Genomic DNA, 27,773 nt, shown 5'->3' with positions numbered 1-27,773 from the left:
TAAAACTCAACTTCTTCCCACAAACCTTAACTGCTTTTCCTTCAAAAAATTTGGTCCACAAACTGAAATCAGGAGTTACACTAACTTCAGTTTGGCAAGCATTTTGGGTTTTTTTTCTAATCTTCAAAGACTGACCTATTGATATCTTCACCACTGAATCCTCTGCTTAGGCACATGAAGAATGTGAGGGGTTTTGTTCAAAGCCCAGAAGTGGCACCAACCAGTATTTTGAAGATCTCTGATAGACACAGTCTTACCAGTATGCTAATTACATGAAATCCAGAGTAGAGAATAGCAGAGCTGAAATAATACTTCCATATAATTTATGTTGACTTGATAGTAGCATTCTCATAAATGATTTGCAGAAGACACCCGAGACATACTTTAACACGAAGCAAGCACAAAGGAAGAGAAGTTGAAGTCAGCTGTTTCTCTTTTAGGCTGTCACCTTTCCTCCACCTTCTTGTGTGCAAAGCTAGAAAAACGCACATTAAATAAAGAGGAGACTAGAGCCAATTGGCCAGGGTCAATCCCAAATGCTGATCGTTATCAATGACTGAAACAGTGATCAGAAATTATAAACTAAATCTGGAAAATATAAAATACACAGAAGAGAGACCAGACAAGCGATCAGTGTGACAGGAGAGGTTAAAAATATATATTTAATATTTCAGTGACCGAAATGGAGCAGCAGGAGAAAGCCTGAGAAAACAGGTGAAACCATAATGAGCAACAGCAGACACTATCTCCTAATAATGTGGCAAGCTATCATTAATTTAGAAATTACAGCAATGCAAGATGGAAACACTATTTAAAAACCTTGTAGCTATGAGAAACCTAGTTATTAAGAGTACAACAACAGCAACACTTCAGAAGCAATCCACTTCCACGGAAACTGGAAAAATATGGACAGTGGTGGAAAAATTGTAGTACAATTAGTCATTTTTCTCCCCTATGTCAACTCAGTATCACTATAGACTGAAGAATAATTTTTGTACCTTTCATATTGAATTCTAACGATAAAGCAATTGTCGCATCCCTAAACTCTTTATCAATGTGCAGCCAGAGACTCTATCCCAATACCACAGTCAGACAATAACTGCTTAAAAACAACTGCTCTACAGCTGCTTTTGTCTCATTTATAAGTTTTGCTATGTACAATTCATTTTCTTTCTTAGAATTAGTTTAAAATTTACACTGAATAGCTATGCCAAGTGTACAAAAATAATACATGCCATAATGTATCAAAGGTAATTTGACAGCAGGACAAAAGCAACACCTAGAGGAAGACAAGAATAAGCAATTGCTTTGACGTTCTACAACGCAAGCTTTCATGCAAGATCTCTTGACTTTGCCAATAGTCTCTTTGTCTGTAGCTTTTCCTTCAGCATCTTCCAAAAGTGTGCTTCAAAGACTGCTTATCTCCCACTTAGAAATCAAAATACATTCTGACAACGGCATATTAGGTACACATTTTTGTCAAACCTTTGAAATGTGACGTATAGTATGTATTAGGAAATTTCATAGCTTGAAAACCAAGTGTACAAAAAGCTGTAATAACAAATTTGATATAAATAATCTAGTTTGAAAGGTATTTTAACTATTTTTTCTTTACATTGTGAGTATTGTCTCACTTCGGTCTACTCTACTTTTTTGTGCCATCCAGCTAATAGTTTGCCGAGTAGAAATATCCTGAATTAAAAAAATAAATAAAATTAACATTCATACTGTGTCCTTTATGCTAGATCAAGCCTGGGAATAGGATATGAAGCTGAAACTCAGTTATCATGCATGAATGTAATGACAGTACAACTGGGTCAGGATGTGGTACACTAACAAAAAATCTCCTGATCTTCATTTGGGAAGGAAATTTGAATTGATATTCAAATGGAAATTGCTTCTCCATTCTTCAATGGATCTTGTTTTTCACATGTTGATACTATTCATCCTTGCTGTAACATTTATACAGAAATGAAGGCTAAATCATATGTACATATAAGAATGGTGCAGAGGTGATGCTTTGACAGTCAAAAAGGTTTTCATGAAGTTTCTAGGCCCTGTTTTTACAAATAATTGTATTATTTTACACATCAAATTTAAAATTGAATATTTACATAAAACCAATGTATAACGCTATGAATAATGTTATGGCTGGGTTTTGGTTTTGTTTTTTTGTTTGTACGGGGGTTTTTTTGTTTGTGTCTTTTCAAAGTAGCTCTATTTTGTTCATAATCCCACCACAAAACTTTAAAGATAAAATGTAATATTTGGGCATTGCTTGTTTTTCCCTTGTTACTTAGGCTTTCTATATTTACAATCCCTTCTCTGTACACACATTGTATTTTAACACAGTACCTGTACTTTTGATTTTTCAGATATTCTTGTTGAAAATATTTAGCAAGTGAACATCTTTTGTCTAGAAGACAAAATTTCTTTACTTTCAGGGAAGACTACCTTTTCCTGAAGCTAAAAATACAATCCATAATTACAGGTAAGGACAACGTTGCATCTGCCCCTTGTCTAACTGCTGCTCACTTGAACTTACGACTTCACAGCCAAAACTGTATCAATACAGAAGAAGTTGCACGGAACCAGCAGATTGACTTTAAAAAAGATCATTATGCAGCAAATGCATAATACAGCAGCAGGTTTATTTCATGATGCTTCTGTTTAAAAACATAAAAATAACCATCCAAAATGTTAAATATGAGAATATCGCATATTTTTAATTTCCTGAAAAATTCTTAAGATGTTTAGTGCTGGCCAAAGTTAATCATCAGAAACGGGGACATAAAAAGATTGCTGAATAGCATCTACAACATCTGATGAAAACTATGAATACTGAATTTGTATTTTCAGTCTTCTTATTAGTGATGTATTTACAACAGATTGTGTGGGTAACCTTTTCATCACTGTGCCTTCAGCAGAGCAAGGACACGGACATGTAAGAGCGGGTCCAGAGGAAGCCATGACGATGATCCAAAGGCAGCAGCACCTCCCTTAAGAGGACAAGCTGAGAGAGTTGGGGTTGTTCAGCCTGAAGAGAAGGCTGCTGGGAAAGCTTACAGCAGCTTTCAGTACTGAAAGGGACTCCAGGAAAGCTGGGGAGGGGCTCTTGGTCAGGTAGTGCAGGGATAGGATGAGAGGGAATGGTTTTAAGATGAAAGAGGGGAGATTGAGATGAAATTTTAGCAAGAAATATGTTCCCATGAGGGTGGTGAGGCCCTGGCTTAGGTTGCCCAGAGCAGTGGTGGCTGCCCCATCCCTGGAGGTGTTCAAGGCCAGGTTGGATGAGGCTTTGAGCAACATGATCCAGTGGGAGGTGTCCCTGCCCACGACAGGGGAGTGGAACTGGATGGGCTTTGAGGTCCTTTCCAACCCCAACCATTCCATGATTCTATGATTTTTTTACTCATTTGCACATATGTTCTACCGCGTAGAAAATACTACTCATGGTCTTAATCCCCAAATGGTTCACTAAAATAATATTCATGAAAACATACAAAAAATATATTTTAATAGGCCACACAGCAGAGAATCTTAGAGATTTCTATATGCAAGTCAGAAAAAAATAACAGTTTCTCTTACTGGCTTTCTGAAAACATCAAAGGAACAAGCTATTTTTGTGTGCTGAAGACTTAGCTTTTAGTTCAGGAGACCTTCTACTCTAGAATCAGGAGCATCCTAGCATTTGATACCAAGAAAGATGAGAAACTGTGCAGTGAGTGGAAAAATGGGATGCCTCACAGCATGTTTTCTTTCTGCATTTTAGATAAAAGAATAAATGATCGCAGTCAAAACGTAATGAGCATCCACTGTGTACCACAACCACAATATGCAAGAGTTTATCTTGCTGAGCAGACGATCTGCAGCAGTCACCACATAATCAAGTCTTCAGGTTCTCAGTAAGCAGATAACTCAACAACATGGGTAACAATGAGCAACATGCAGAGTTAGCGCAGAGAAAGCATCCTGTAGTATTTGGTGCCAGCAAGAATCAAGTGATTCAAAAGTAGGGTTACAGGAGGCACAAACAGACTGAAACACCTACAGAGGGGAGATGTTCTCTGCTAGGCTTATAACTGATAGTGAAGCACTAAACAACTCAGTCAGACATATGACCCACAGCTGGAAGTGTAACTCTCCATGGAAATCAATTTACAACCCATGGTGAAACAACTGTCTCTTCCTCTATCTGCCTTACTCCATTTCGCCATTCGCACTATTACAAGTACTGGGTTTTGTAGGGACTGGAAAGATAACTAGGAGACAGAGCTACCTCACCTTAATTGAAAGGAAACAAATCTGAGAATACTGAGACACTTCGTACCAAATACCTCAGCAAGAAGAAAAACAAATAAATAAACAAATACAAAGGCCTTTGTCTCTGAAAGGGACTTCATATAAACAGGGAAATTGCATTTCAGCAAGGGTATTTTGAGTCTCACAGCAAGAAAACCTGTCCAAGGACACATCTTATTCCTATATATGGTCAAAGCAAAGACTGAACACTACAAACTGTTTAAACCTATTATAATACTTCATTTACTCTTCTGTTCATGTATGCATAAAATACTTATTGGTTGCTTAAAATCTCAGTTTCTTCTACATTTCCAATGAATAATCAAAGAATTAAAGTGAAGGAAAGATTTTTTTCTTATTTTTGTAATTAAAATTGTATTCTTGACTTGAAAATCTCATCATAACAGTTATAACACTATGAACACTATGACAGCAACAGTTAAACTATAATACATGCTCTTATCAACTGAAGTTGTGTACCTTGTATAGTCATTATTGTCTGTGAACCATCACAATATCCACTAACATCAATACATGCAACATAGCATCAAATATTTCTACAACCAAAATAGGTCAAGTTTTCATTTCCACCAGCAGATAGATGGAAGACTGAGAAGCAGTTCTCATGTTTGAATTAATTTGGGGCTCTTCTTCCCTTCCAACTTCAGATATTCTCTGATTCTATACAATCTAGTGAGCTGGTAGTAGCAATACAGTTTGTAGCATCACTCCCACAAATACTTCAGCTTCTTGCTTGAAAAAGGCGTTTCCCTACATTCTGCCAACTGTGTTCAGTTTCCCTTCTCTCCCATATTATTATTCTTGAAAAATCCGCTTAAATTGTGACTACCAACTGTTCAGGTTTACTCTGCAGAAAATTTAAAATACAAAGCCCAGCAGTCACTGAATTTATTAAGTGTGCTTTTACTTAAAGATTGAGACTCCAACTTTAAAATGCTACCTCCTCATAATACATGAAGCAATGTTTTGCCAGCTTCCACAGGAGAATAGTACTAGCAGCTTAGTTGTTCTGAAAAGACTTTTTCTGTTCAAAGGTAGAGCTGTTCAGAACCATGCATATGTATAGTATGGAAAACATGGGTTTGAGAAGCGTTGTTCAACAGAGTCATTCAGAGATGATCTATGAAGGAACCAAGGTCTGGAATCCCCACCCTCCCTTTCTTAATAAGAAATCCCTACGATCTCTTGTTAGATGGCACAAAGGAACTAATCCCGCCTCATTTAGTAGCTTGGCCAGGACCTAATGATAACAACAGAATCTATAGTCTGTGGCAGACTGAGAAACCGTGAGGTGCTTGGGGATCCAGGTGGCTCTGATTTGAAGCCATAATGAGATTTTTCTGAATTAATAATGATGCTTCAACATGTGAGCTACATGACAAGCACGTCTTGAGGGTGTTACAAAGCAGTTCATCAGCAAATAAGCAGGTATTTTTAGTATGTATAATGAAAGAAAATTGGCAGCATTTCCAGCTGTTTTGCCAAATACCTGCAGTGCTGAACCTTTCAAGTTAGACTTAAAAAGGGCTGGGGAACACTTGGCTCTGACAGATGTCTGAAAACACACAGATATAGAGGTAATGAAAACATATTTTAGAAAAAGCCTCTCCACTGGTGTTAGAAAATACCCTACATTGGTATCTCACATGAGTTTTTCAGAAAATAGATTTGACCTTGAAATGTACTGGTGAGCAACTGTTCATTTTTTATTTTGAGATACTAAGTATCATGTCAACAAGGTTCAATAAACAACTCGGACACACAAACAATGAAAGTGCTCACCGAGTCAATTTAGACTGGACATCAACACAAACAGATTCCAGACGCTAATTACAAGATCAAGTACTTTCAAATCCTATCTGAGCAATTACCATTTCAAAGCCCAGAGGAACAGAAGGGAGAGATGTAAATACATCCCTCTAGTTGCTAACACCTCTAACCATGTTTTTATTCAGTAAATCTGACTCCCTATGCACTTCATGATGACAATAAGGTTTGGGAATTTCCTGGGAGGAATTATGTGCCTCTAAATTAAAATTATGAACAGCTGAGAGATAAGCAGACTACATGGTATTACCTAAACCAGCAAAGCATTTCCCCACAAATGCCATGTACCAAGGAATTACTGGTTTTAATAAGCTATTAGCTTATGGTCTAAGTACCATAAGTGGAATAAAGTGCACAAACAGGCAGTAACAACTTGTAGGAAGTGTGCAGTAAGCAACCTTCATTAGAACAAAAGTTAATTAAATCTACCATGGAGGATCACAGAAAATAACTGAGGTATTATATCCTCATGACCTCAATGAGGATTTTACTATTTCCCAAAGTGAAGTGGCCCATCCAGCATGCTACAAAAAGTGTTCTTCCCATCTTGTTGCTCATGGAAGATGAAGAAAAGGATTGGAAGAGGTGGCAGAGGGGGAGTAGTGCGTTCCACTTTGTGATTCTCAGTTAGTACTAGAATACTCCCAGCCCAGTGACAGCAGAACACACAGCCTCTGCCTCCTTCAAATGGGCCTTGGGGATCAGAATATGCTTTGAGAGTAAACAGAGCCGTATTTGTTACAATGATTTAAAGTAATTCGGGTTAATCCATTCCATCTTGACACAGGCAAAGCCTGACTGAGTAAGCTTAGTCAATTAAGCTTCTACTCCCATTCTTCCAACTCTCCTAGCACAGTTTCTCCAGGACATGAATGCATCCCTTCTCCCTGCCTTTGAACAAGAGGTGTCTCATTTCTGAGACGTCACGTGCAAACTTGCTCTAATTGAAAAAAAAATATTAAGTTTCTCAGGACATTACAATGCATCAGTCTCTCGTTCCTTTCCCTTTATCTGTGCCAGACATCTAACACGTAGTAGAAATATTACTGATACCATGTGCACACTCTTTGGTTTTATGTATGGAAGTAATTAGAGTGCCTTGCTCATTAAGAAAACCTTTAACCCACAAACAGGACCAACCTGCAGGACTAGTTAAGCTCTTGCGTTTCCTCTGTCTTCAAGTAAATGTACTCTGATTTTCTGTCTCCTTACTGCAGTACATCCTACTGCAAAATTTGTCCAATGCCCACATTCTCTGCTAGGTACAAAATAGAAGACAGATCTGGGGGAGCCTGTCAGGCTCCACTGAGTGCCCGCAGGGAAGAAGTGCCAGCCACATTCTGCCATTGGCAGGGTGACACAGCAGACATGCCCTACAGCCTGTGACTAACATTGCTGCAAATTCAGAAAAGGGAGATTCTTAATGTAAAATATATACTTCAGGACATAAAAAAGGCCTGCATGTAGCCTCCTACTCAGAACAGGTGAGATAATAATGCAAAAGCTTAGCTGTGCTACTACTTTTTGTAGTTCTTATTCATTTATTCTCTCAATACAGTTATAAAAGACCTCAGCCTGACCCCTTAAGACTTTGCTACTTCTCTGGTTTAGAGTAACAGCGTGTCAATAAAGCAAATCTAGAAATCAAAATTATTTTTCAATTTATTTCACAGAAGACTCACACCCCCAAAACCCCAAACACACAGGGGAAAAAAAAAACATACTAAATTTCTATAAAGACCAACAACAAAAATCCCCCCTTACATAAAATTACATAAAATTAAGACATTAAAGTAAGATCAATAACTCATTTCCTTATGCAATCTTGGGAACAGCAACATAATCAGAGAGTATGAACAGTGCCAAATCAATTTAGATAAGCCATGTGTTTACAGAAGCACTGTTAAATAGCTGCTAAACACTTTTTTTTAATGCTGACTTCTTTATATATTTTACTTCGACTTGCCCAACACACAACAAGGTTTAGAGCTACAAAACCTGCTTGGACCAAATAGTCCCACAAAGTTCAGAGTCACTGGGAGGTGTTATGAAGAAATGCACAGTACCACAAATGAATTTCTGTGCTCAGTAATTGAGGCAATATAGATACCACCAGGTGAACCCCCCACACTCCAACGGCATCTTTTTGGAACACTGACACTTCCCCTGCCCCCATAGAATAAAAAACTTTCCTGTCCTTGCGAATAATGCAAATGCTAGTAGCATCTTCTAGATAAGAGAAATAGTTTTACATATGAAAGGCTTGATAGCTTTAAGAGTAATCCTTGCTACACTAAAAATAATTACACTTGCTGCATCAGCAACAGAAGAAAGTGCATTAAATGAAAATTTACCTTCATAGGCCAAAGACTGGGTCAGATAGAAACACAAGTAAGGACGAAACTACTACAATTTACAAAATCTTACCCAGAATTAACAGATCCACCAGGATATATGCACTTGCCCACCTCAGAACGGAGGTTAGTGATCAATCTGCACCAATGCTAGTGTCCACAAGTGACAGCAAGTGAGGTTTAGGTACCTGAGACCTCACCGCCATCGTCACTACCCACTAGAAACATAATCCCCAATTTGAACCATGGAACACAGAAAAGAAAACCTTTTCATTTAACATCATTCTATCCAAATCCTAGATGAAAATACATCCAATATCAAAACGTGATATCATGACATTGTAAATTTTCTTAGCAAACCTTTTCCTCAAGATCAAACACTCCCAGGAGATGAACAACTTTATTAAGCATTCTCTGCTCTCTCCTTTACACTATTCTAAAACTGGAAGAGCAAAATTACATAACTGTCACATTTCAAGTAAACATCATCTGTGGACTTCAAGTGAACTGGAACCTATGCATCTTTGAGACTTAATTCTTAGACCAGACTCTCTGTGACTGACTTCTAGAAAACTCCATGTTACTGCTATTTCTACAGAAATAAAATAGTGACAGTACAGCAGGTGATAAAAATCCACCTTGCCAACAGAAGTCTTTCTAAAAAAAAAAAAAAATAAAGCATATTCATTTCCTAGCCAGCGTATAAAGTCAAAGTGTTTCTTTGAGAACAAGAAGCAATAAGTTGTTCAGCTCCGAAGGCAACACACAAATAAAGAAAAAGGCAAATGAAGTGTATTTTCTTCCCCAAATCCAGATGCCTTTCAACAAGATTTTTAGCCATGATTTCCACTAAGTATAAAAAGAAGGAAATCTAGCAAATAAAAAAAAATCCAAACGGTAAGGTGGTCACATGCTCACAGCTACTCTTTTATTAGATTTTTTACATATGCAGATGCTTATAAAACCTCTCTGTTCAAATTTTGAGGAAAATCTCTCTCACCTAGAATTTAAACAAGAAAACAAACTGAACCAAGTTAATTTTCTTAGAGCAGCTGTTTATTTTACTCTGCATTCTCAGACCAACTCCCTCTTGCTTTCCTCTGTTAGAGACTGGAGACACAAAAAGAAAAGTCAGTATATGTCAGAATGGCTATGAACAATTATTAGGAAATGAATCCTCACATAGCCTGTCTGTGCCCTACATACTGGCTGTTCCTTGTTGCCAAAACCATTCATTTCTAACTGATGCCCACAATAAAAAACAACACACACCTCAAGGGAAGAACATTTCCTTCTTCTTCAAACAAGCAATATTTCAAGGATACGCTGAAGGAATCTGCGACACGCTGGCCTAAGCCAGCTGTCTAAAGCCATTATCAACAGTGGAGGTGCACAAAGATCACCTCTCTTTTCTTTCCAATTCAGCATCACATGATACGGCAATGATAAATTTAAAAGAGCTCGGGTGGCACCAAAATCTGTATGATGTGAAACTCCACTTACACTACTTGCAATCCTGACATCAAGACAGCAGTGGTCCTGTGGCTTAGCAGAGATCAATCAATACTTTGTTTATCCCTCCCATCATTTATGGTGACTCCAAACTGGATAGATTATAGCTGTGGGTAACTCTGTGTGATCTGCACAGCTCATGTCCAAAAGATATTTCCTTCAGTCAATTTTATAATATAGGAGTATTCAACAAGCTCGCACAGAGCAAACAACAGGGAAGCAGAGTAAATGTGATTATACAAACTTTTCTTTTGATGCCTTCTTTTTCTACAGAGGCAATGTACTTGAGTTTGAAGTAACCAATCATGATGAAACCCCAAAATGTTCTGGAACATAATAATACATTTCCTTAATAGTATGAGCTACAGTAACTATTGTGGATGAGGACTGCATTGTGATTAAAGACTTGGTCTTTATCAGCTGACCTTTTAGCAACCCAAGCAACCATATATCTTCGTAAAGAAAACTGTGTTTGATAATCCTTGCATCACAACAAACTTGCTGACATATTAGTGAGGAAATTCTAACCCTCTGCAGAAATTGTACAGTTAAGATGCAATAAGTCTCTTACAATTTGGCTTCTGTTGACTGTCAACATGGAGATCATACTGTTAAATGAAACTTTATTCCCCCCTTTTCATTCTAGGTGGACTTAAAGCAGAGGCAGGTAGGTATTTAATCTGTTGTCAGTAAATTACTTCACATGGTGACCTCGTTGGCATTCACCACACTGGAATGGTGTAATCATCTTAAACTGCACAGAAAACTTTTTTGTGGGATATGAAATGAGTTCACTTCTCACAGGCACGTGGAATACGAGCACTTATCCTCCAGCCCCATTTTACCTGTTCTGCACCATGCTCATTGCCATCCAGTCTGAAGGATAAACATTCTTTCCAATGAGATCTTTGAACATAATGAATGTTTCCATCAAGAAATCCTAGAAAAACAAAATACAGGAAGTCTATGACTGTGTGACATGAAGTTAAAGAGTCCCTACTATGATTAAGGAACTAAGATGGTGGGCTCCACTCTAGTCCTAGTGAAGTCAATGAAAAAATTCCTGGTGATATCAGTAAGCCTGAGACTGGACCTGAAGTCCTGTAAAACAGCAATCTCTGATTTCAAATGAAAGCTAAAAGTCATTATACTAGTCTCTTAAGAAAAGATAAGACATAAATGAATGCCAAGAAAAAATGCATAGTACTTTGGAGTACAGTTGCTGAATTTTTTATTAATTAGCAAAACAGTGTCGCTATGCATAAAGAATGAATAAGCTTAAAAAACATGTCATTTTTTGCTTAGTCCAGTTAATCCAAACTCAGTATTCCAAATTAAAAATTGAAGGCAGTGACAATTAAGTTTTCAAACAAAACAAACACTATTTCTTCTCCTAGAAGTTTTACAGATCACTGTTTAGTGAACTTAAATAAAATGAAAACAATCATTTCAGGTCTACTTCACGTAGAGCACACATATGCGGTTTTACCCTTGAACTTCTAAGCAAGTCACCTCAAAGTCTGCAAGACTGGCAAGTTGAAATATCATCATTTATTACCAAAACCTCACAAGCAGCTCTCTGCCAAGTTTGTACTCCTTCTTGTCATATTACATACAGAGAACGAAGTGAACAATAGCTCTCAATGGTATCATTCAAAAATAAATCTTTGTCATCTTCAATGATATATACTTGCAGGATGGGAAAAAAAGAGAAGACAACAAAGCAATGCCTTTAAAAACAGCAAATCCATTGAATATATCGATATATTGTCTTTCTTATTAATTTTTTTCTTCTGCAGAACTGTTGCAGTAGTTTAAGGACTACTAAAACTTCTAGGACCAAGAACTCAATCTGCTTGGAAGCTGAAATTATGTTATAATACTGCTACATTTTCAATTAAACTAAAGCACGTGAAGAATTGCAAGAGTGACCTGAGGTTTGATTTGTTAGTATTTGTGTTATGGCACCACTCTGACTTGAAAAAAGAAAGGAAAATAGACAAATCCTGTCAACTGAAAATATTGCCTCCATGGACTAACTGTCGATGGTGTAATCAAAACCTTTGCCAATACACAGACATATTTCAGAGTTATGTCAGGAGTATAAAAGGACAGACTGAAACCTTCAAGAACACAGTGACCACTGGTGCAAACTAGAAAATACACCAAGTATCATTGGACTATGCCAGAAACAACTGGCATAAAGTAGGATTGCAATAATAAGGCATTTACAGCTTTTAGCGTACAACATAACCTGGGCCAGGAGCAGACTCAAAAATGAAAATGAAAAGTGGAAATTGGTCACGTCAGGCAAAGTGCGGAGCGACGGTTAAGTTAGTTGAGGGCAGCTTTTGTTGCTTTTTGTTGTTTTGGGTTTTTTTTTTCCTCCTCAGAATAGTGTAACACAAAGATACCATTACTTACTCCCGATTATAATATTACCATCTCAGTGCTAGAGTGAACAACAGTGACATTAATATCTTTCCAAATTTCTGATTACAGTATTGTTCAAGGTCATCCTTGGAAGAGAGGGGGCAACACAATGACTTAGAGGCAGAAAACAGAGAAACAAACTTCACTCTAGGAAGAGTCAGACAAGATACTCCAAAAGAATACTAGACGTTTTTCACGAGAAATAAAAGATGTAAAATCGTTTATCAGCTCCATGATTACTCAGTACTCACCACTAGTTCTGAACTTGTCTGGAAAGTTTCAATGTAAACTGAATAATGCTGGTTGTTCATCTGGTTTAAGATAGCTGTCATGCATGCCACAAAATGACTCTGAAAGAAAATCAGAGAGAACTCAACACACAGAGATTACTGTAGATACTGGATTATATTTTTTCTCAAGCTGAAATACTCTAATGCCTTTTACATAAGTAAAAACAAAATAGTATTTGAGTTTTTTCAAGCCCAGATGAAAGAGCAGGCTCTGGTGAGAAAGCTGCCTTATTTATGAAATGCTGCATGGAAATACATGTGGTGACTAGCAAACCTTTTAGATAAATTACTTAAGACTCCTAAAAGATGTGCAACATTCCCCAGGATTCTTCTATTATGAATTCATAGGAAAAAAATACTTTAGCATCAACATTTTCTGGAAACACAGGCTGTTCATAGGAAGAAGTACTGCAAGAAAGGACTTTTTTTACATTCTGTAGGTGCTTTATAGAGTTTTAGAATGGCTTTTTAAACTTCTGCAGAAATACTGTTACTTTCATCTTGCAAATCACAGAATCACAGAATCACAGAATAACCAGGTTGGAAGAGACCCACCAGATCACCGAGTCCAACCGTTCCTACCAAACACTAAACCATATCCCTCAGCACCTCGTCCACCCGTGCCTTAAACGCCTCCAGGGAAGGTGACTCAATCTTCTCAAACTTCTCCAAAGGAAATATTTTTATCAATTTCTAAAGCACAAATAGTAAAAGATATAAAATGATTTATAATCCTCGGCTTTCTCTGGAATTTACTCCAAGTCACAAAGCCACTTATCTCTCACGCAGTAATAGTGAGTTAATAATTTGCAATTTTCCTTTAAGACAGGGAAGAATCCTGCTTATTGATGCCTTATAATTTGCTGAAGTTAATATATTGTTTCAAAAGTGAGACTGCTTTAACTGCTTTCATTTTATTAAAATAAAAGACTATAAAGTAGATAAGCAAGCAAAATAATTTTCAAAGTTTACTTGGACCTTCTCATCAAAGTGTTTTAAAATTGATAAAAGGGATTCCCGAGCCGCTCCGACCAGAATTTCATTTCCACCTGGTCAGATTGGCTTTATCCTTCTAATTCACTCTATACTTACTCTTACATCAGAGAGGCAACAAAGACACGGTACCAGAGTATCGGCTGCAGTTTATCATCCCCAACCATTTTGTCGACCCCTTAGAGAAGGGAATCCTTCTTTAATTTCACGTTATGGCCACTAGAGGTCTTTTACTTTCATATGTTAGCTGCTGTTCAGTTTGTACTGCCTTTTTTTATTTATTTATTCCTACGTGAACGGACTCAACACACTTCTTGCACATAAACCGTGAAAATGACAATATAAAGGACCTATTTTACCTTATTTTGGAGTACATTAGTACTAGTGAGAGGCTTGCCTACTTTTTAAGATTAAGAAGACACGTTTTCTGCAGGTAAACCTAAAGCTTTCAGGTAAGGATTTGTGTGTTCTCGGGTACTGATGCTCTTCTAAAACGAAATACTGGTTTTCCTACTGTAGTTGTTCACTTTGAGAGTTACGGATCAGACAAACCTTTTCTGTGATGTTAAATGTATAGCTGAAAGTGATAATGAATTGCAAAGGTTTCAGTAATGAAATTGCATGGGTTTTTTTCTTCTGATGTCTTGATTTTGAGAAAAATTACTGACTGAAGTTAGAGAATTGTACATGAAAAACAGCTTGTATTTTTAGTAGTTAAACATTTACCACAGAATGCCTTCCTATACTCATGTTAAATAATCACTTCCTGAAATAAGCAGCATTTCTTCAGAAGCATTGAGTAGATTTATTATGTTTCTTAAAGGCATAAAGACTTGAAGGTTATGTCTTTTGTTGAAAGCAACTTCTGAAATATATCTAGCTATATCTGTGACAACGGTAGAGCATAAGTGCCTATTTTTAGTAACTGGATATGGTGATATTAAAATTAACAGATGATATGGCTTGATTATTGAAAAGAGCCATAAGCAAAGATCACATATTGCTGGCCGGTACCTCACACCAAACCTGTCAAATTCACATCAGTGGGACTGAGTGATACATGAAAAAGAAGGTGACAGTACAGCTAGTTTGCTATAAAAACTTCCTCCATCACGTCCACGTAACTGTAAAGCAGGAAAATACACTCTGTTTTGTCTTTAGTAATTTTCTTGCCAACAATCTCAACTATTAGAAATTATCTGCCAGCTTCTTTATAGGGTAAAAGCTTGCCCCTCCTTCCTAATCCCCAAACGCCAGCAATGAAGATTGGGCTCCCAGATGCAGCCTCAGGTCTTTCAAGTACTCATGCGCCCTTAGCATCACCATCCTCAATGACAGAACTTAAGTGTAATACAGGACCATAAAGAGCCGTGATCAAATCTGCAAATATCTCTATGTATTCACTGAAATTCTTCTATGCTGTTAGAGTACCTCTTAATAGAATGAGCACGGAGCATGAACAGCTTGAAAATACAGCAAGTTCTGCACAAGAAGAATCTATTACACTCAGAATGCAGAATGCATTCTTACTAGATGGACAGAAGAAATTCAGACTAACACCTAATCACCTAATGCTTATGATTCAAACATTTGTTACATTAAAGTCGAGCACTGTACATAGAGATTGAACAGTATAAAACAAGTCGTGGCAGAGAAGTTCTTAAGAAAGAATCCTAACAAGTCACGCTGTGCTGAAGCTTGTGAGGATTTATCCTGTGAATTACAGCCGAACAGCTTGATTACAATTAGGTCAAATGTATAACAAATAAATGTATTGAGGTAAACACTTCACTGATAAGAGAACACTGACAGAGAAACTAACAGAAATAACACAGCACTACTACAAAGTGACATAATAAAATGCATGTTTTCCAGCATAACATTCATTTCCACTTCAATGTAAAAGAACCTGGAACAGAAATAACACTCAATTCTGATTTTTTAATTAACCAGTTGGCTGACAACCTTTCAAAAAACAGATAAAGAAATAAGGAAAACAGTAATATGAACACTGCACTTCTATCAGCAGCTGGAACACGAGTAAGCAGGTAGTCAAAGAAAAGGGCAGAGGAGACCATGTCTCATGAAACATTGAAACTCCTTGCCCACGTAATACAAACAGAATTATTAATGAATTTAAATTATTGTAATGCTGGATAACTTCAGTATAAACCCTGCAAAATAGTGGCTAATGTAAAAGAAAAGCTGATTTGGTTGAGTGTATCCCAAGTATATCAGACAGGATCATAAACATATTCTGCAAAACAAAGAGGGCTTTTTAAGGTCAAGGGGAAAGAACGCAGAATCTTTTCCACTGCTGTTAAAGTGCGTATTAGCTGTGGATGCACCATGCACAGGAAAAGAATCAACTGAAAAAACATTAGGGTCATATGAGTAAGATGACAAACTTCAATACCTAGCAACGAAATCCCAGCATAGTTTATAATAGCAGAGGGTGACAGGTTGCCGTAGTAACTTCAAATAATACTAGCACCACAAGAATAAATAAAGCAAATGCACTGGAAAAACAAACAGCAAAAGAAATTATGTAAAGTGAAGCTGCGCTTGGTCTAATGTAGCAGAACTATTTCAGTGACTGTAGGATAGGTAATCTTCATGCAGGTGTACTTCTGGAAGGATGAAGGAGGATATTTATCTCATGTAGGCACTTCAGTAACATTTATCCTCAACACAATGATTTACCAACTTAGAGTTTAAATATATAAACAAACATACATGATTAAAAAGCAGAGAAAATAGAAAAGCAAATAATTCCTAATAATTCAAAGACTTCTGAAGGCCTAAGATAATGTCATTATTTTTATATGCCCCTTTTAGCAGAACACTGGATGTTTTAAATAGTCAGTTTACTTTCCCTCACAGTTAATATCAGGTAAGAAGTCTCCTTTATGTACTGCCAGCCTCACACTCTGTAACCCTATATTTACTATTGAGGGTTTACATTTGATTAATGCAGTTTTTTTGTATTGGGCAGAGAAACTTATCCAGAATACTCAACATTTTTGCAGTGTATGAAGCAACCGCACTACACAGATTAGGTTTAATCCTGAACTCCCTTTGAGGTTAAGCCAGTAGTTTGAAAGCTCATCATACATTGGCAGCAGTAATTGCTAACATAGTCCACATAAAAAGGGTGACTGAGAATTTCTACAGGCCAAGGAGTTCTCTCCTCATTGTTTACTCAGAAACAAGTGCAAAAGTCTTCCTGGTAGAGAAGTGATGGATGGGTTATTTTTAGTGTAATTAAAGAAAAGCTGATCAATCAACTGTTTCAATTTAACATTAAAAATCATCAATATCTATGTTGTAGCACAAGCACTTAATTGAGAAGGCCTCCTGATACCCTGTGTTCACAGAATTATTGAGTCATCACACCTGGTTAGTGTCATGAGCTAAAGAGCAGAATGATTATCAGAAAATTATGGAAGATGCTCAGTGATAACTCAAAGAACCACAGTGGTTTGAAGTCACAGTTCCTCAGAAAAACACACTAAGCCTGAGAACTGGGACATAGGTAGAGGATAGCACAAACATCCTGATCTTACTATGCAAACACTGAACAACACAACTCTGAAAGGAAAAAAGCAGCAGAATTTGAAGTGACCTGCTAAAGCAGTCCTGTTTCTTCCACAGAAATAAATGTCACTGCCAGTGCATCTGCTGACCTAAACTGTATTGTTCCTAGCTGTAAAAATGGTAAAAGTGAAAACATTAGAACAGGCTGCTATGCAACAACCTAGAGGATTCCTCAGATGCATAGAGTAGGTCTGAAATAGGAAATAGCTACTAGTACACACAGCTTGCCTATAAGTGCATCTTACTAATAATTAATTTACAATAACAGATTCATCTACTCTTAGTAGATCTGAGTTATTGTTTTTCCATTTATGCCTTCATACAGTTCATTGGTTCTGTCTCATCTTGTATAGCTGACTGAACACAAGCTTAGGCATCCTGTTTGCACATCTCACTTGACAGCTTTTGATTTCTGACTGAAAGCATGCTGGGCTGATTTAGCTTGTTCTGCTGCTTTCTTTATATTCATATCATTTAGCCAAAAGGGTCAAAACTACAAAACCAGCAGATCACCACATGAAAAAATATAGGATAGTTTTGTAACACAGTGTAATAGCAATAGCAGCTACTCTGTAAGATTTAAAGATATGTTACAAGTTAAACAATCAAGGCAATTTCAAAATAATACCATTTAAAACTTTTTCGGACCTCAATAAAAATAGTAAGACAGTGGTTTATAGTATGATAAAAGTAGCATGTGTTTTCTTAGAATATATCTTTTGCCATTTATTTTTATGTATTTCTTTTTAACTTTGTGTTAATTTCCCAGCAGTATTAACAGTCTGCCCAGGGAGGTGGTTGAGTCACCTTCCCTGGAGGTGTTTAAGGCACGGGTGGACGAGGCGCTGAGGGACATGGTTTAGTGTTTGATAGGAATGGTTGGCCTCAATGATCTGGTGGGTCTCTTCCAACCTGGTGATTCTATGGTTCTATGATTCAAAAAAAAGAAGATTTTTTTTTTCATTATTTGCAGTGTTTTTGCTGCTGCTGCTGGGTTTGGTTTCTTAGCTGGTTTTATGCCGTAAATCCACTCCAGATTTTCAACTACAGTCTTCTGGTTAGGATGAAAACTCTATGGCAATTTATTTAACCTGTGCTTAAGTCTATGCTCAAATGCAGTTGTATAACTCACCACTTTTTTCAGAATATTAACACTGTGTTCATCTTCAAGGTGTATGTACCAATAAATTATGGATAACATCTTTTCAGTCTGAAGTAAGAAGACAATCATTTCGAATGAGCAGTCACTGCTTGCAAATTTAACTAGCTTGCCCAGAGCCTGGTTACCAACTAAATCAGCTGGTTTACCTCCTCACTTAACCACTGCTTCAACACTCCCAATCTCAGCTCTGCCCTATCAGATGAAATATTCTATCCTTGCCTTCAGGAATCTCTGCAATCCACCAATTAGTTCACCACAACTACTCCAGCTAGTTTCTAGACTGGTCTCACAGGCCAGAAGAAATATCCTGTCCCAGTACACAAGATATCCCTGAGAATCCCAAGTATCCCAAGTGCTGTCAGGCTGCCTATTTCTTATTTGAGGTGCTGTTCCATCTCCCTGATGCTACTGAACCAGATGGTCAGTCAAGTTGGCAAAGCATGGCTTGTCCTGCCAGGTGGCCCCATGCACTATGTCCTATGTTAAAGATGATGCTGTTAGTATTGCACAGTAATAACAACACACAAACAAAACAGAAGGAAAGAACAAGATGAAAAATATTCTCTCCAGTTTGTTTGGGCAGCCTGCTCTAGTGGGAGGTGTCCCTGCCCATGGCAGGGGGTTGGAACTGGATGATCTTTAAGGTCCCTTACAACCCAAACTATATTATGAGTCTATGATTTATTGTAGTAAAGCTTGACCAGTCTCCTGCATTGAAAAGGGCTGGAAACCAAACTGGAGACTTGAAGGAAGCGATACAGTGGCTGGGATGATCTGGAGCTAGTCTCCTGCCCAGAGGTGCAGTACTCATGAGCAGAAAATTGGGAATTGCCAACTACACAGGACTACAATGCAAAGCACACTGTCTGCAAGGGAGATCAGCAACTGCATAGAAGAGAAAAAGGCAAAAAGAGAAATTTAAATTCATTAAAGTGCAGTAACATCTTTTATTTCTAAGCCATATAATTTGAATTTACACATATTGTGAAGATGAATGATGTCTTTGTTGCTGATTCACTTCCTTACAATTAAACAGAGCCACCTCCTTTTTCCCAGAACTAAGTCACCCTTTAATTGATTTTGTTCTTTTTCAGCTGCACTCACTGAAGACAGAAAAATTAAATTAAACTTCAACTGCATGATCAGAGATGTGGATAATACAATATATTTGTGAATGGCTAAAACAAAGCCTCATAATAATAGTTCTTCATAAAACTGCTAAAAGTCATATAGCTCCAGAAACTTTTCTCTTGCTTTTAAATTGATCTTACGGAGAAAATAAGAGCAAATGAAAATAATTTTCCAATAGATCTCACCCACTGCACTAAGAAACCTACCTGAAGTGTATGTTTAGGATTAATTAAATCTCTAAGGAATCCATTTTCTTGTAAATTATGTAAGATTTTATTTATTATTTCTTTTTAAGCAACAGGACAGCTGCACTTGAGCTTCTAAAACCACATCGTCCTCTTGTCATCAGGCCATTAAATCACACCAAATCCCGAAGATATTCATGGAAAAACTTTTAACTCAGTTTAGTACCAGAGATGTTTTTTGAAGAATAACTATTTGTTTTGTCAAATTCGATGCAATACAGAATTGAAAGATTTACAAACAGCACTACGCAGCTACCTCCTAGGCTGAGATTACAATCAGCAGCACCTTACCTGGCTGATAACCCTTCTGCTAGGTTACAGTCTGCCCTTTTACTTAGACAGAGCTAAGAGAGCCGTAAGATCCAAGCTGCCGAGATATTAAAATTAAGTTTATATTAAAATACTAATCCTTTTTTAGCAGCTGTAGCAACAAGATAAACTTGTACATGAGGAACCTGGTACTTCTTCCTGATATTTTAAATGCACACTAATGCCGAAGCATTTTTAACTTGGCAGTTGCAATTGTCATTTGTCACCTTCCCCATTAAAAGCGTTGTACTGCTACTCCGATAATTTGTTCAGTTCTGTAAAATGAACAATGAAAACACGCTAGAAATGACAGGAGCTAATCAGCCACTGTTGCATTTATAGCTTTTTTTAAGGAATAATCATCCCTCTTTACCTCTATATTTTGAAATTGTTTTGACTACTGTTCTTGTAGGTTGAAAGCTGTCTAACTACAGTCTGTTCTGGTCTGTGGAGGCAGTGAAGGGTAAACAAAAGACATACTCAACATTTCCTGTAAACAAACATTGGCTAGAGCCAGGAGACCTCTTAATGTTTTCCTTTAAAGCAAACTTGCACACTCAGACAGTCTTAAAAAAGAAGTTAGTTTGTCACTTTATTCTTCAGTAAATTACACAAACGTTTATAAAGAGGTTTTTCCAGGACTGCTACAATGGAAGTGTGAAGGGGCACCAAAACAAAAAATCCCAAAACATCCTGAACCTTTCACAAAGATACACAGGATTCTGGCAACAAAACAGTTGAAATAAATGGGGAAGGAGAGGCAGCTGCTCTGAAGCTGCCCTGGTAACACCAGTGTTTACCAACATCACCATTGCAAAGGGACTCTCATTAGAATAAAGTTGCTTTCTGCTTCTTCACAGATACAGTAGGGAAAAAAATAAGAATTGAAATAGATTCAAGCACACATGTACGGAGCTCCAGTAGAAGTATCGATATACCCAGAGAGTTTAAAAAGAATTCATACTGCATCAACAGACAATGATGTAAAACGCATCCAGTCTGCAGAAATGTGGACTTTTTCATCATGGAAAGAAGCCGCATTGACATAAATCTTGGTTTCTGTAACACAGCAGGCATACAATTTCATATCATTTCCTAACTGTATAACTCCTAGGCAGGATAAAATACTATACAGCTTTACAAGCCAGCCAGGCTATGGAAAGGCGTTCCATGAACTTCATATTGTTCTGTCAAGTTGCTACTCTCTGCCACAATGAAAACAGAGACAAAGCCTCAGAAATCATATGTTCATTTAAAAGTAAAGTTAAAGAAGCAATAAGCAGTGATTGAACAGTTCTATTTTGTATGTGAAACATGAAAAATATTCAGATTATAGCTAAGATAGGATTATATTCGGGTTTTGATTTTTATGTAATAGTGAGCTCTATTTCTAAACATGGAGGAAATTTTGGAGGGTGGTTAGCAGAGTAACTGGCTAAAAATCCAAGTTGATAGCGAAAAAAACCCTCATCTTTCTAAGACAGAGCGCTTTCCATATTGAATCTTGGGGAAGCTGATTAGTGCAAACCACAGAGAATAGTCAGTGAAGGCACAAAATCCCATGGGAACACATTATAACATGGAAGCATAAAACTGCAAAAATTACAGAATGACCTTCTGCTGGATATTCTGCACATGCTTCCAAACGAACATTGCGTGGCTCTGTGTAAGAAGTGCCACTTCCAAGACGTCCTGGTCGATTTTGTTCCAGTTACAGAACTACAGAAACAAAGAATGCTGGAACTGTGATAACAGAAAGAACTTTACCAAAAGAACATTGGCTGCACGAGCAATCTGGGCACATGCTCATCTGTTCCGGAGGGATCGTGGCATACCAGCATGTTATACTTGGGCTCTGGCAGAACAAGGGATGCTCCTTTAATCCCCCTGCAGCAGCCCAGCAAGAGCAGGATTTGTTTCTTAACACAAAACTAGGATGAAGATTGTAATAGGAGTTTCTTTGAATAACAAAATTGGGGAATATGCTTATTCTCCATCAGTAGTATGACTGTCGCTTAGTTGCTCCATGACTGCAATCTAGAAGCCTCTAAATCCTGAAACTGCAATAGAAAAAAGATTGAACTGTTCCTCCTGGGCCACTCAGTTCATGTGCACGTTTCCCATCCCTCCTCTCCCCTCATTCCACACTAAGCAAGGCAGAAGAAACTGTTACACAAGCATAAGACAAAACACTGGCCTTAATTCCTGTCTTGGTGCTTTGATTTTTGCTGCACACATGAGCTGCTCAAAGCCGATCCACGTGCTTCCTTGGCGTTAAATACTTCTGACAAAATTATGCCTTCATCCTGAAATTTATCTCACAAAACAAACCCCAAACACAGAACACCTTCAGCATAGACGTTGAATATAATATATACAACAGCACTGTGTTACAACAGGTCTGCCCAAATACTAATGGACCTTCAGACTTCTAGCAAACATGAAAAATCAAAATATTTTATGGTGCTATGTCACCTGACCACATGAACTGCTTCAGAGGATGACAACTATAGGCAAAAGAGACACTTAGAATCATAGAATGGTTTGGCTTGGAAGGGTCATTAAAGTCCATCCTGTTCCACCCCTCCTGCCATGGGCAGGGACACCTCCCACTGGATCAGGCTGCCCAAGCCCCATCCAACCTGGCCTTGAACACTTCCAGGGATGGAGCTGCCACAACTTCCATGGGCAACCTGGGCGAGGGCCTCCCCACTCTCATAGTGAAGAAATTCCTCCCTGCATCTCATCTAAATCTTCTTTCTTTATGTTGCTTTACTGCCAAAATATTCAGGGCTATTTGCAGTGATTGAGTTTGGTTTTGTTTGGGTTTTTTTTTCATTTTTCCTAATCACTAAACCGGAATTTCAACTAAATAGATTGTCTTGCTTACAAACCAAGGTGCTAACACCTTCTCCTTAATGTAGCAAACAGAAAAACAATGAGTGTAGATAAATGATAGGGAATTGCATATCCAGCAGAAAACAAACAAAATCAGAAACAGTTCTATATAAGCAGGCTTGATCGATGAGTCAGAATGCCAGAGAAATGGAAAATATGAAAAATATAACTTGTCATGCATTTGATATTTAGCGTACATATCTCCTAAAAAGTCTTAAGGCTATTATTTTTATGATGAGTCGCTGCAATTCAGAATGTGTGGGAGCATCAGTATATATCTAACAACACATAGAAAAAAAAAGTTTATGATTGGAACTGTTGCAGCCTACACCTTCACATATATTAATGCTATTAGATTTAACAGCAGTTTCAGAAATATGAAACTGCTCAAAAAAGCTGATGAGATCATGGTACATAGAATCATCCTTATTAAAACAGTCGATTGAAATGATACAAAATGACCTGTTTATAGAGCAAGTCATGTTTTGACATTTTTAGGAAAGAATTTATTACACAATCACCTCTATAGAGCTGAAGGACAGAACAAGCATCTGGTAGATGTTATACCACCAGAGATTCAAAAGAATTTTCAAAGTACTTTAAGAGAACTAACCTTTTGACAACATCATTATGGTGTGTTTTATAAGCAAATTCTTTTCTCATTTAACTTAGCATAAACCCCTTGAGCTGAATGGTAAATTACAGATTCCTAAACCTGTGTCTTGTGACCTATTGTGTGGTTCCTATTCAGAGAGAGAGCTCAGAATTACGGTTGCAACCTGACAAAATTAAGTAAAGACTTTGGAAAACTAGGAGTGATTCTCATGCTGTTATTTAACTTCAATGGGTAATAGAATTAAATTTCCCATTTAGATCCTTATCAATTTTCAAGGCATGTTTTCTTAAGAAAAAATAAGTAACTTGTTCTGCTCGTGTTTCTATTTTAAAGGATACTGCTAATATTTTATAAGTTAAACTAGAACTTACTAAATTGCAGAGCTTAATGCCAGGAATTCAGTAGCACAGAGTATCTTTTCTCGTAAAAAAGGAAGACGGCACAAGATGCTGTACAGTCTTTCCCACGGAATTTCTTATACTTATAAAATACATTGCAAAAAAGCATTGACTACTATACCAAGGACATTTACCTTTTTTCAAATGTTACTGTAGCCGTGTAAGACAAAAGCTACTTTTATTTGGTCTCTCCTTGGTACAATGTCCTGACCTCAGATATTGTGAAGTACAATAAATGTTTGAATATTTAAATAAGCATAGCAACTAATAACAAATCATTTGTTAAAAAAAAAAAAAAAGGAAAGACAAAAAGGAGTTTACAACCAAAGGAGAAGAGAAAAAATATGCTTTATATGGCATCAACATGATACAAAATGAATAAGCCAGTAGTGAAGGAAGAAATTTGAAGTATGTGAACAGTAGTGGAGCTCCTTTACACCTTCCAGATTATCATAAAAATCTAAATGATTGTGCTGCAATTAGACAGTTCCAGAACATTAGGCCGGACTTAGCAGGTTGTTCAGCTCAAGTCACAGATGCTCTGGAATAATAGAGTAATCAACCATGAAAACAGGAAACCAGTATAATACAGTCACCAGGATTTGGGTGGAGAGAGAAGAAGTTGAACATCTTATTGAGGATTTCACAGCACTGTGTAGGGAAGAGGCTCTTCAGTGGCAAAGAAACTGAGGGAAACAAATATATAGGGTATGGGCAGTGGGCTGGCAGAGTAGTTTAAATGAGCCACTGTTACCAGCTGAAAAACCCCAAACGTAACACCTGCTCAAATGTGTGTCTGCTGCTGCCTCCTCAGGTTTGGGGCACATCAGCATTTCAAGACAAGGCGAAGGAGGAAACAACCTAATTCACAAGCCTATGTATTATCACAGGGACATGAAGAATGGAGGCCAGTTACAAGTGGGGTTCCCCAGGGCTCAGTGCTGGGTCCAGCCCTGTTCAATGTCTTTATCAATGACCGGGATGAAGGCATCGAGTGCACCCTTAGCAAGTTTGCGGACGACACTAAGCTGGGTGGAAGTGTCGATCTGCTGGAGGGTAGGGAGGCTCCAAAGGGATCTGAACAGGCTGGACCGCTGGGCTGAGACCAATGGCATGAGGTTTAACAAGGCCAAGTGCCGGGTCCTGCACTTGGGGCACAACAACCCTGTGCAGCTACAGACTAGGAGAAGTCTGTCTAGAAGGCTACCTGGTGGAGAAAGACCTGGGGGTGCTGGTTGACAGCGACTCAACATGAGCCAGCAGTGGCCCAGCTGGCCAAGAAGGCCAATGGCATCTTGGCTTGGATCAGAAACGGTGTGACCAGCAGGTCCAGGGAGGTTCTTCTCCCTCTGTACTCGGCACTGGTGAGACCGCTCCTCGAATCCTGTGTTCAGTTCTGGGCCCCTCACCACAAGAAGGATGTTGAGGCTCTGGAGCGAGTCCAGAGAAGGGCAACAAAGCTGGTGAGGGGGCTGGAGAACAGGCCTTATGAGGAATGGCTGAGAGAGCTGGGGGTGTTTAGCCTGGAGAAGAGGAGGCTGAGGGGAGACCTCATTGCTCTCTACAACTACCTGAAAGGAGGTTGTGGAGAGGAGGGAGCTGGGCTCTTCTCCCAAGGGACAGGGGACAGGACAAGAGGGAATGGCCTCAAGCTCCACCAGGGGAGGTTTAGGCTGGACATTAGGAAAAAATTTTTCACGGAAAGGGTCATTGGGCACTGGCAGAGGCTGCCCAGGGAGGTGGTTGAGTCACCTTCCCTGGAGGTGTTTAAGGGACGGGTGGATGAGGTGCTAAGGGACGTGGTTTAGTGTTTGATAGGAATGGTTGGACTCGATGATCCAGTGGGTCTCTTCCAACCTGGTTATTCTATGATTCTATGATTCTTCACAGTCTGGTAACAGATAGAGAAACTGTAATAATTGCACCAACCATAATTATGTGAATCCTATGGTTTTCTGGAAGTTTTTCATGAAACAAAAACTAAGAACACAAACATCTGTATCACCTTATGAAATTTAGAACAAAAAGGAAAAGGAGAGGATACTCCCACATAATTAGATCACACCTGTTCTACAAGGAGATACATACCTGTAGGCTGCTAGTTAGACAGCCTTACATTCCTGACTTATAAAGCTTTTCCTGGGCATATAGCAAGAAGAATATCATGGCAATATTGAGAGATTACACACAGTAATATTTTTGCAGGTCCTATAAATATTTTTTGTGTTGGCGTTTTGTTTTGTTTTAAATTTTACAAGGCAAAAAAAAAGGGAAAAAACCTACAATGCATATCTAATCATTTTTGCTAACCCAGGGTAAGGGAACCCAAGCTTCCCTAACAGATCTGAGGCTGCCTGCCACACTCAACTTTGTGGCAAGGTAGTCATTGTGTGTCTCATTCTACTTCATCTGGAAAACATTGAGAAAACTGCATGTCCAGTGATGTCTGAAATGAGACTAACACTACCTACGTGCTTGATGGTTTACATCTTCTTAATAATACAGGAATAAATGTCAAAATTTTCATCAAATCAGACTGCTACTTCCCCAAGTTAAACCTAAAGCTATTCCCCAGGTGACCTTTTACAATGAAATTACTGTTTAAAATAAAAACCAGTACAATTTTGCAACAATAACTAAGGCGATGTACTGCTTGTACAGCATAATTAAGAAAGGAAATGACTTCTATAAAATTACTGACATCACAAAAACAGATCCCAGGAGAGCATTGCAGGAACACAAAAACCAAGACAGTTGTTCTTTGTTCCAGGGACACTGAAGCAGACAAGCCGTGCTACATATTGAGTAGACACTTAAGAGTAGAGATTGCTGTTCTCTTCTCCAACACACTTGAGATGCTACAATCATGGAAAATACTCATTTACATGAGCCATTCTGTATTCTTCTGCTTAAAACAGCACAGGGAAAGTGATTTTAAGGCACATGCATTTACCATGGTAATTAACTTAGCTATTACTTTCTCAGGATTTCACATATTTCACAACATATGAGGAACAGGACATGTATTAATTTGTTGAGCCTACTACATGCATTCTCTCTACCTTTCAAGTTTACCACCTTCAGCTGTGATAAACTAATTTCAAAATACAATATTTTTTTTGAGGATACTTATTTCCATGCAGTTCCACTTATTTCAATTCCCACAATCACCTTCTGGACTTGTCCAAAATGCCAGCCCAATAAAGACTGAATAATAAAACAGAGATTTGTGGGAGACATCCACCAACCATTTACTTCTCTGACTATTCAATAATAAGTTTACTAGCTAAAAGTAAAATTTGAATTTATAGAAGTTAGGAAATCAATGACAACATACAAATATTAAGAAATAATTGATATGAGAAAAGGCAAAGAAACATGCCCTTGACATTTCTGGAACATTTGCTTCTGTTGCCCAGAGAAGCTACACGTGCAGTTAATTTCTTCAGCAAGGTTCAGAGCCCTTGGTGTGTTCACAGATCTTAATCTTTCATTTAGTAACCACACTAGGAGATAGTTAAAAAATGACCCTAGGATCCTTTGTGTTCTGTCATCTTAAACCCAACAGGGTTCCAGGGTTAAGCATCACCCTCCCCAAGAGGATGGTGAAATGCTTACCTGCACTTCTCTCTGCTTTCTGTACCAGATTATTGTAGCTCTGCCTTTTGGAGGCATTCAAGGACAG

General features: G+C 38.0%; 2 protein-coding genes across 2 annotated transcripts in view; one reads left to right on the top strand and one right to left on the bottom strand.

Moving 5' to 3' along the window:
- DOCK2 (dedicator of cytokinesis 2) overlaps window positions 1-27,773 on the bottom strand; it is a 173,439-nt gene that overhangs the window by 53,156 nt on the left and 92,510 nt on the right. The window contains exons 28-29 of the mRNA XM_069869297.1: window positions 12,701-12,799; window positions 10,862-10,956 (exon numbers count right to left, since the gene is read on the bottom strand). Of these exons, the coding sequence (XP_069725398.1) occupies window positions 10,862-10,956; window positions 12,701-12,799 (194 nt within the window). The remainder of the gene's footprint in view (window positions 1-10,861; window positions 10,957-12,700; window positions 12,800-27,773) is intronic.
- INSYN2B (inhibitory synaptic factor family member 2B) overlaps window positions 14,003-27,773 on the top strand; it is a 37,938-nt gene continuing 24,167 nt past the window's right edge. Inside the window, exon 1 of the mRNA XM_069869298.1 lies at window positions 14,003-14,184. The gene's annotated coding sequence lies outside the window, so the exon portion shown is untranslated. The remainder of the gene's footprint in view (window positions 14,185-27,773) is intronic.

This window comes from Phaenicophaeus curvirostris, chromosome 15, assembly GCF_032191515.1.
Source record: "Phaenicophaeus curvirostris isolate KB17595 chromosome 15, BPBGC_Pcur_1.0, whole genome shotgun sequence".
Lineage (NCBI taxonomy): Eukaryota > Metazoa > Chordata > Aves > Cuculiformes > Cuculidae > Phaenicophaeus > Phaenicophaeus curvirostris.
This window is presented reverse-complemented; position numbering and strand designations above follow the sequence as displayed.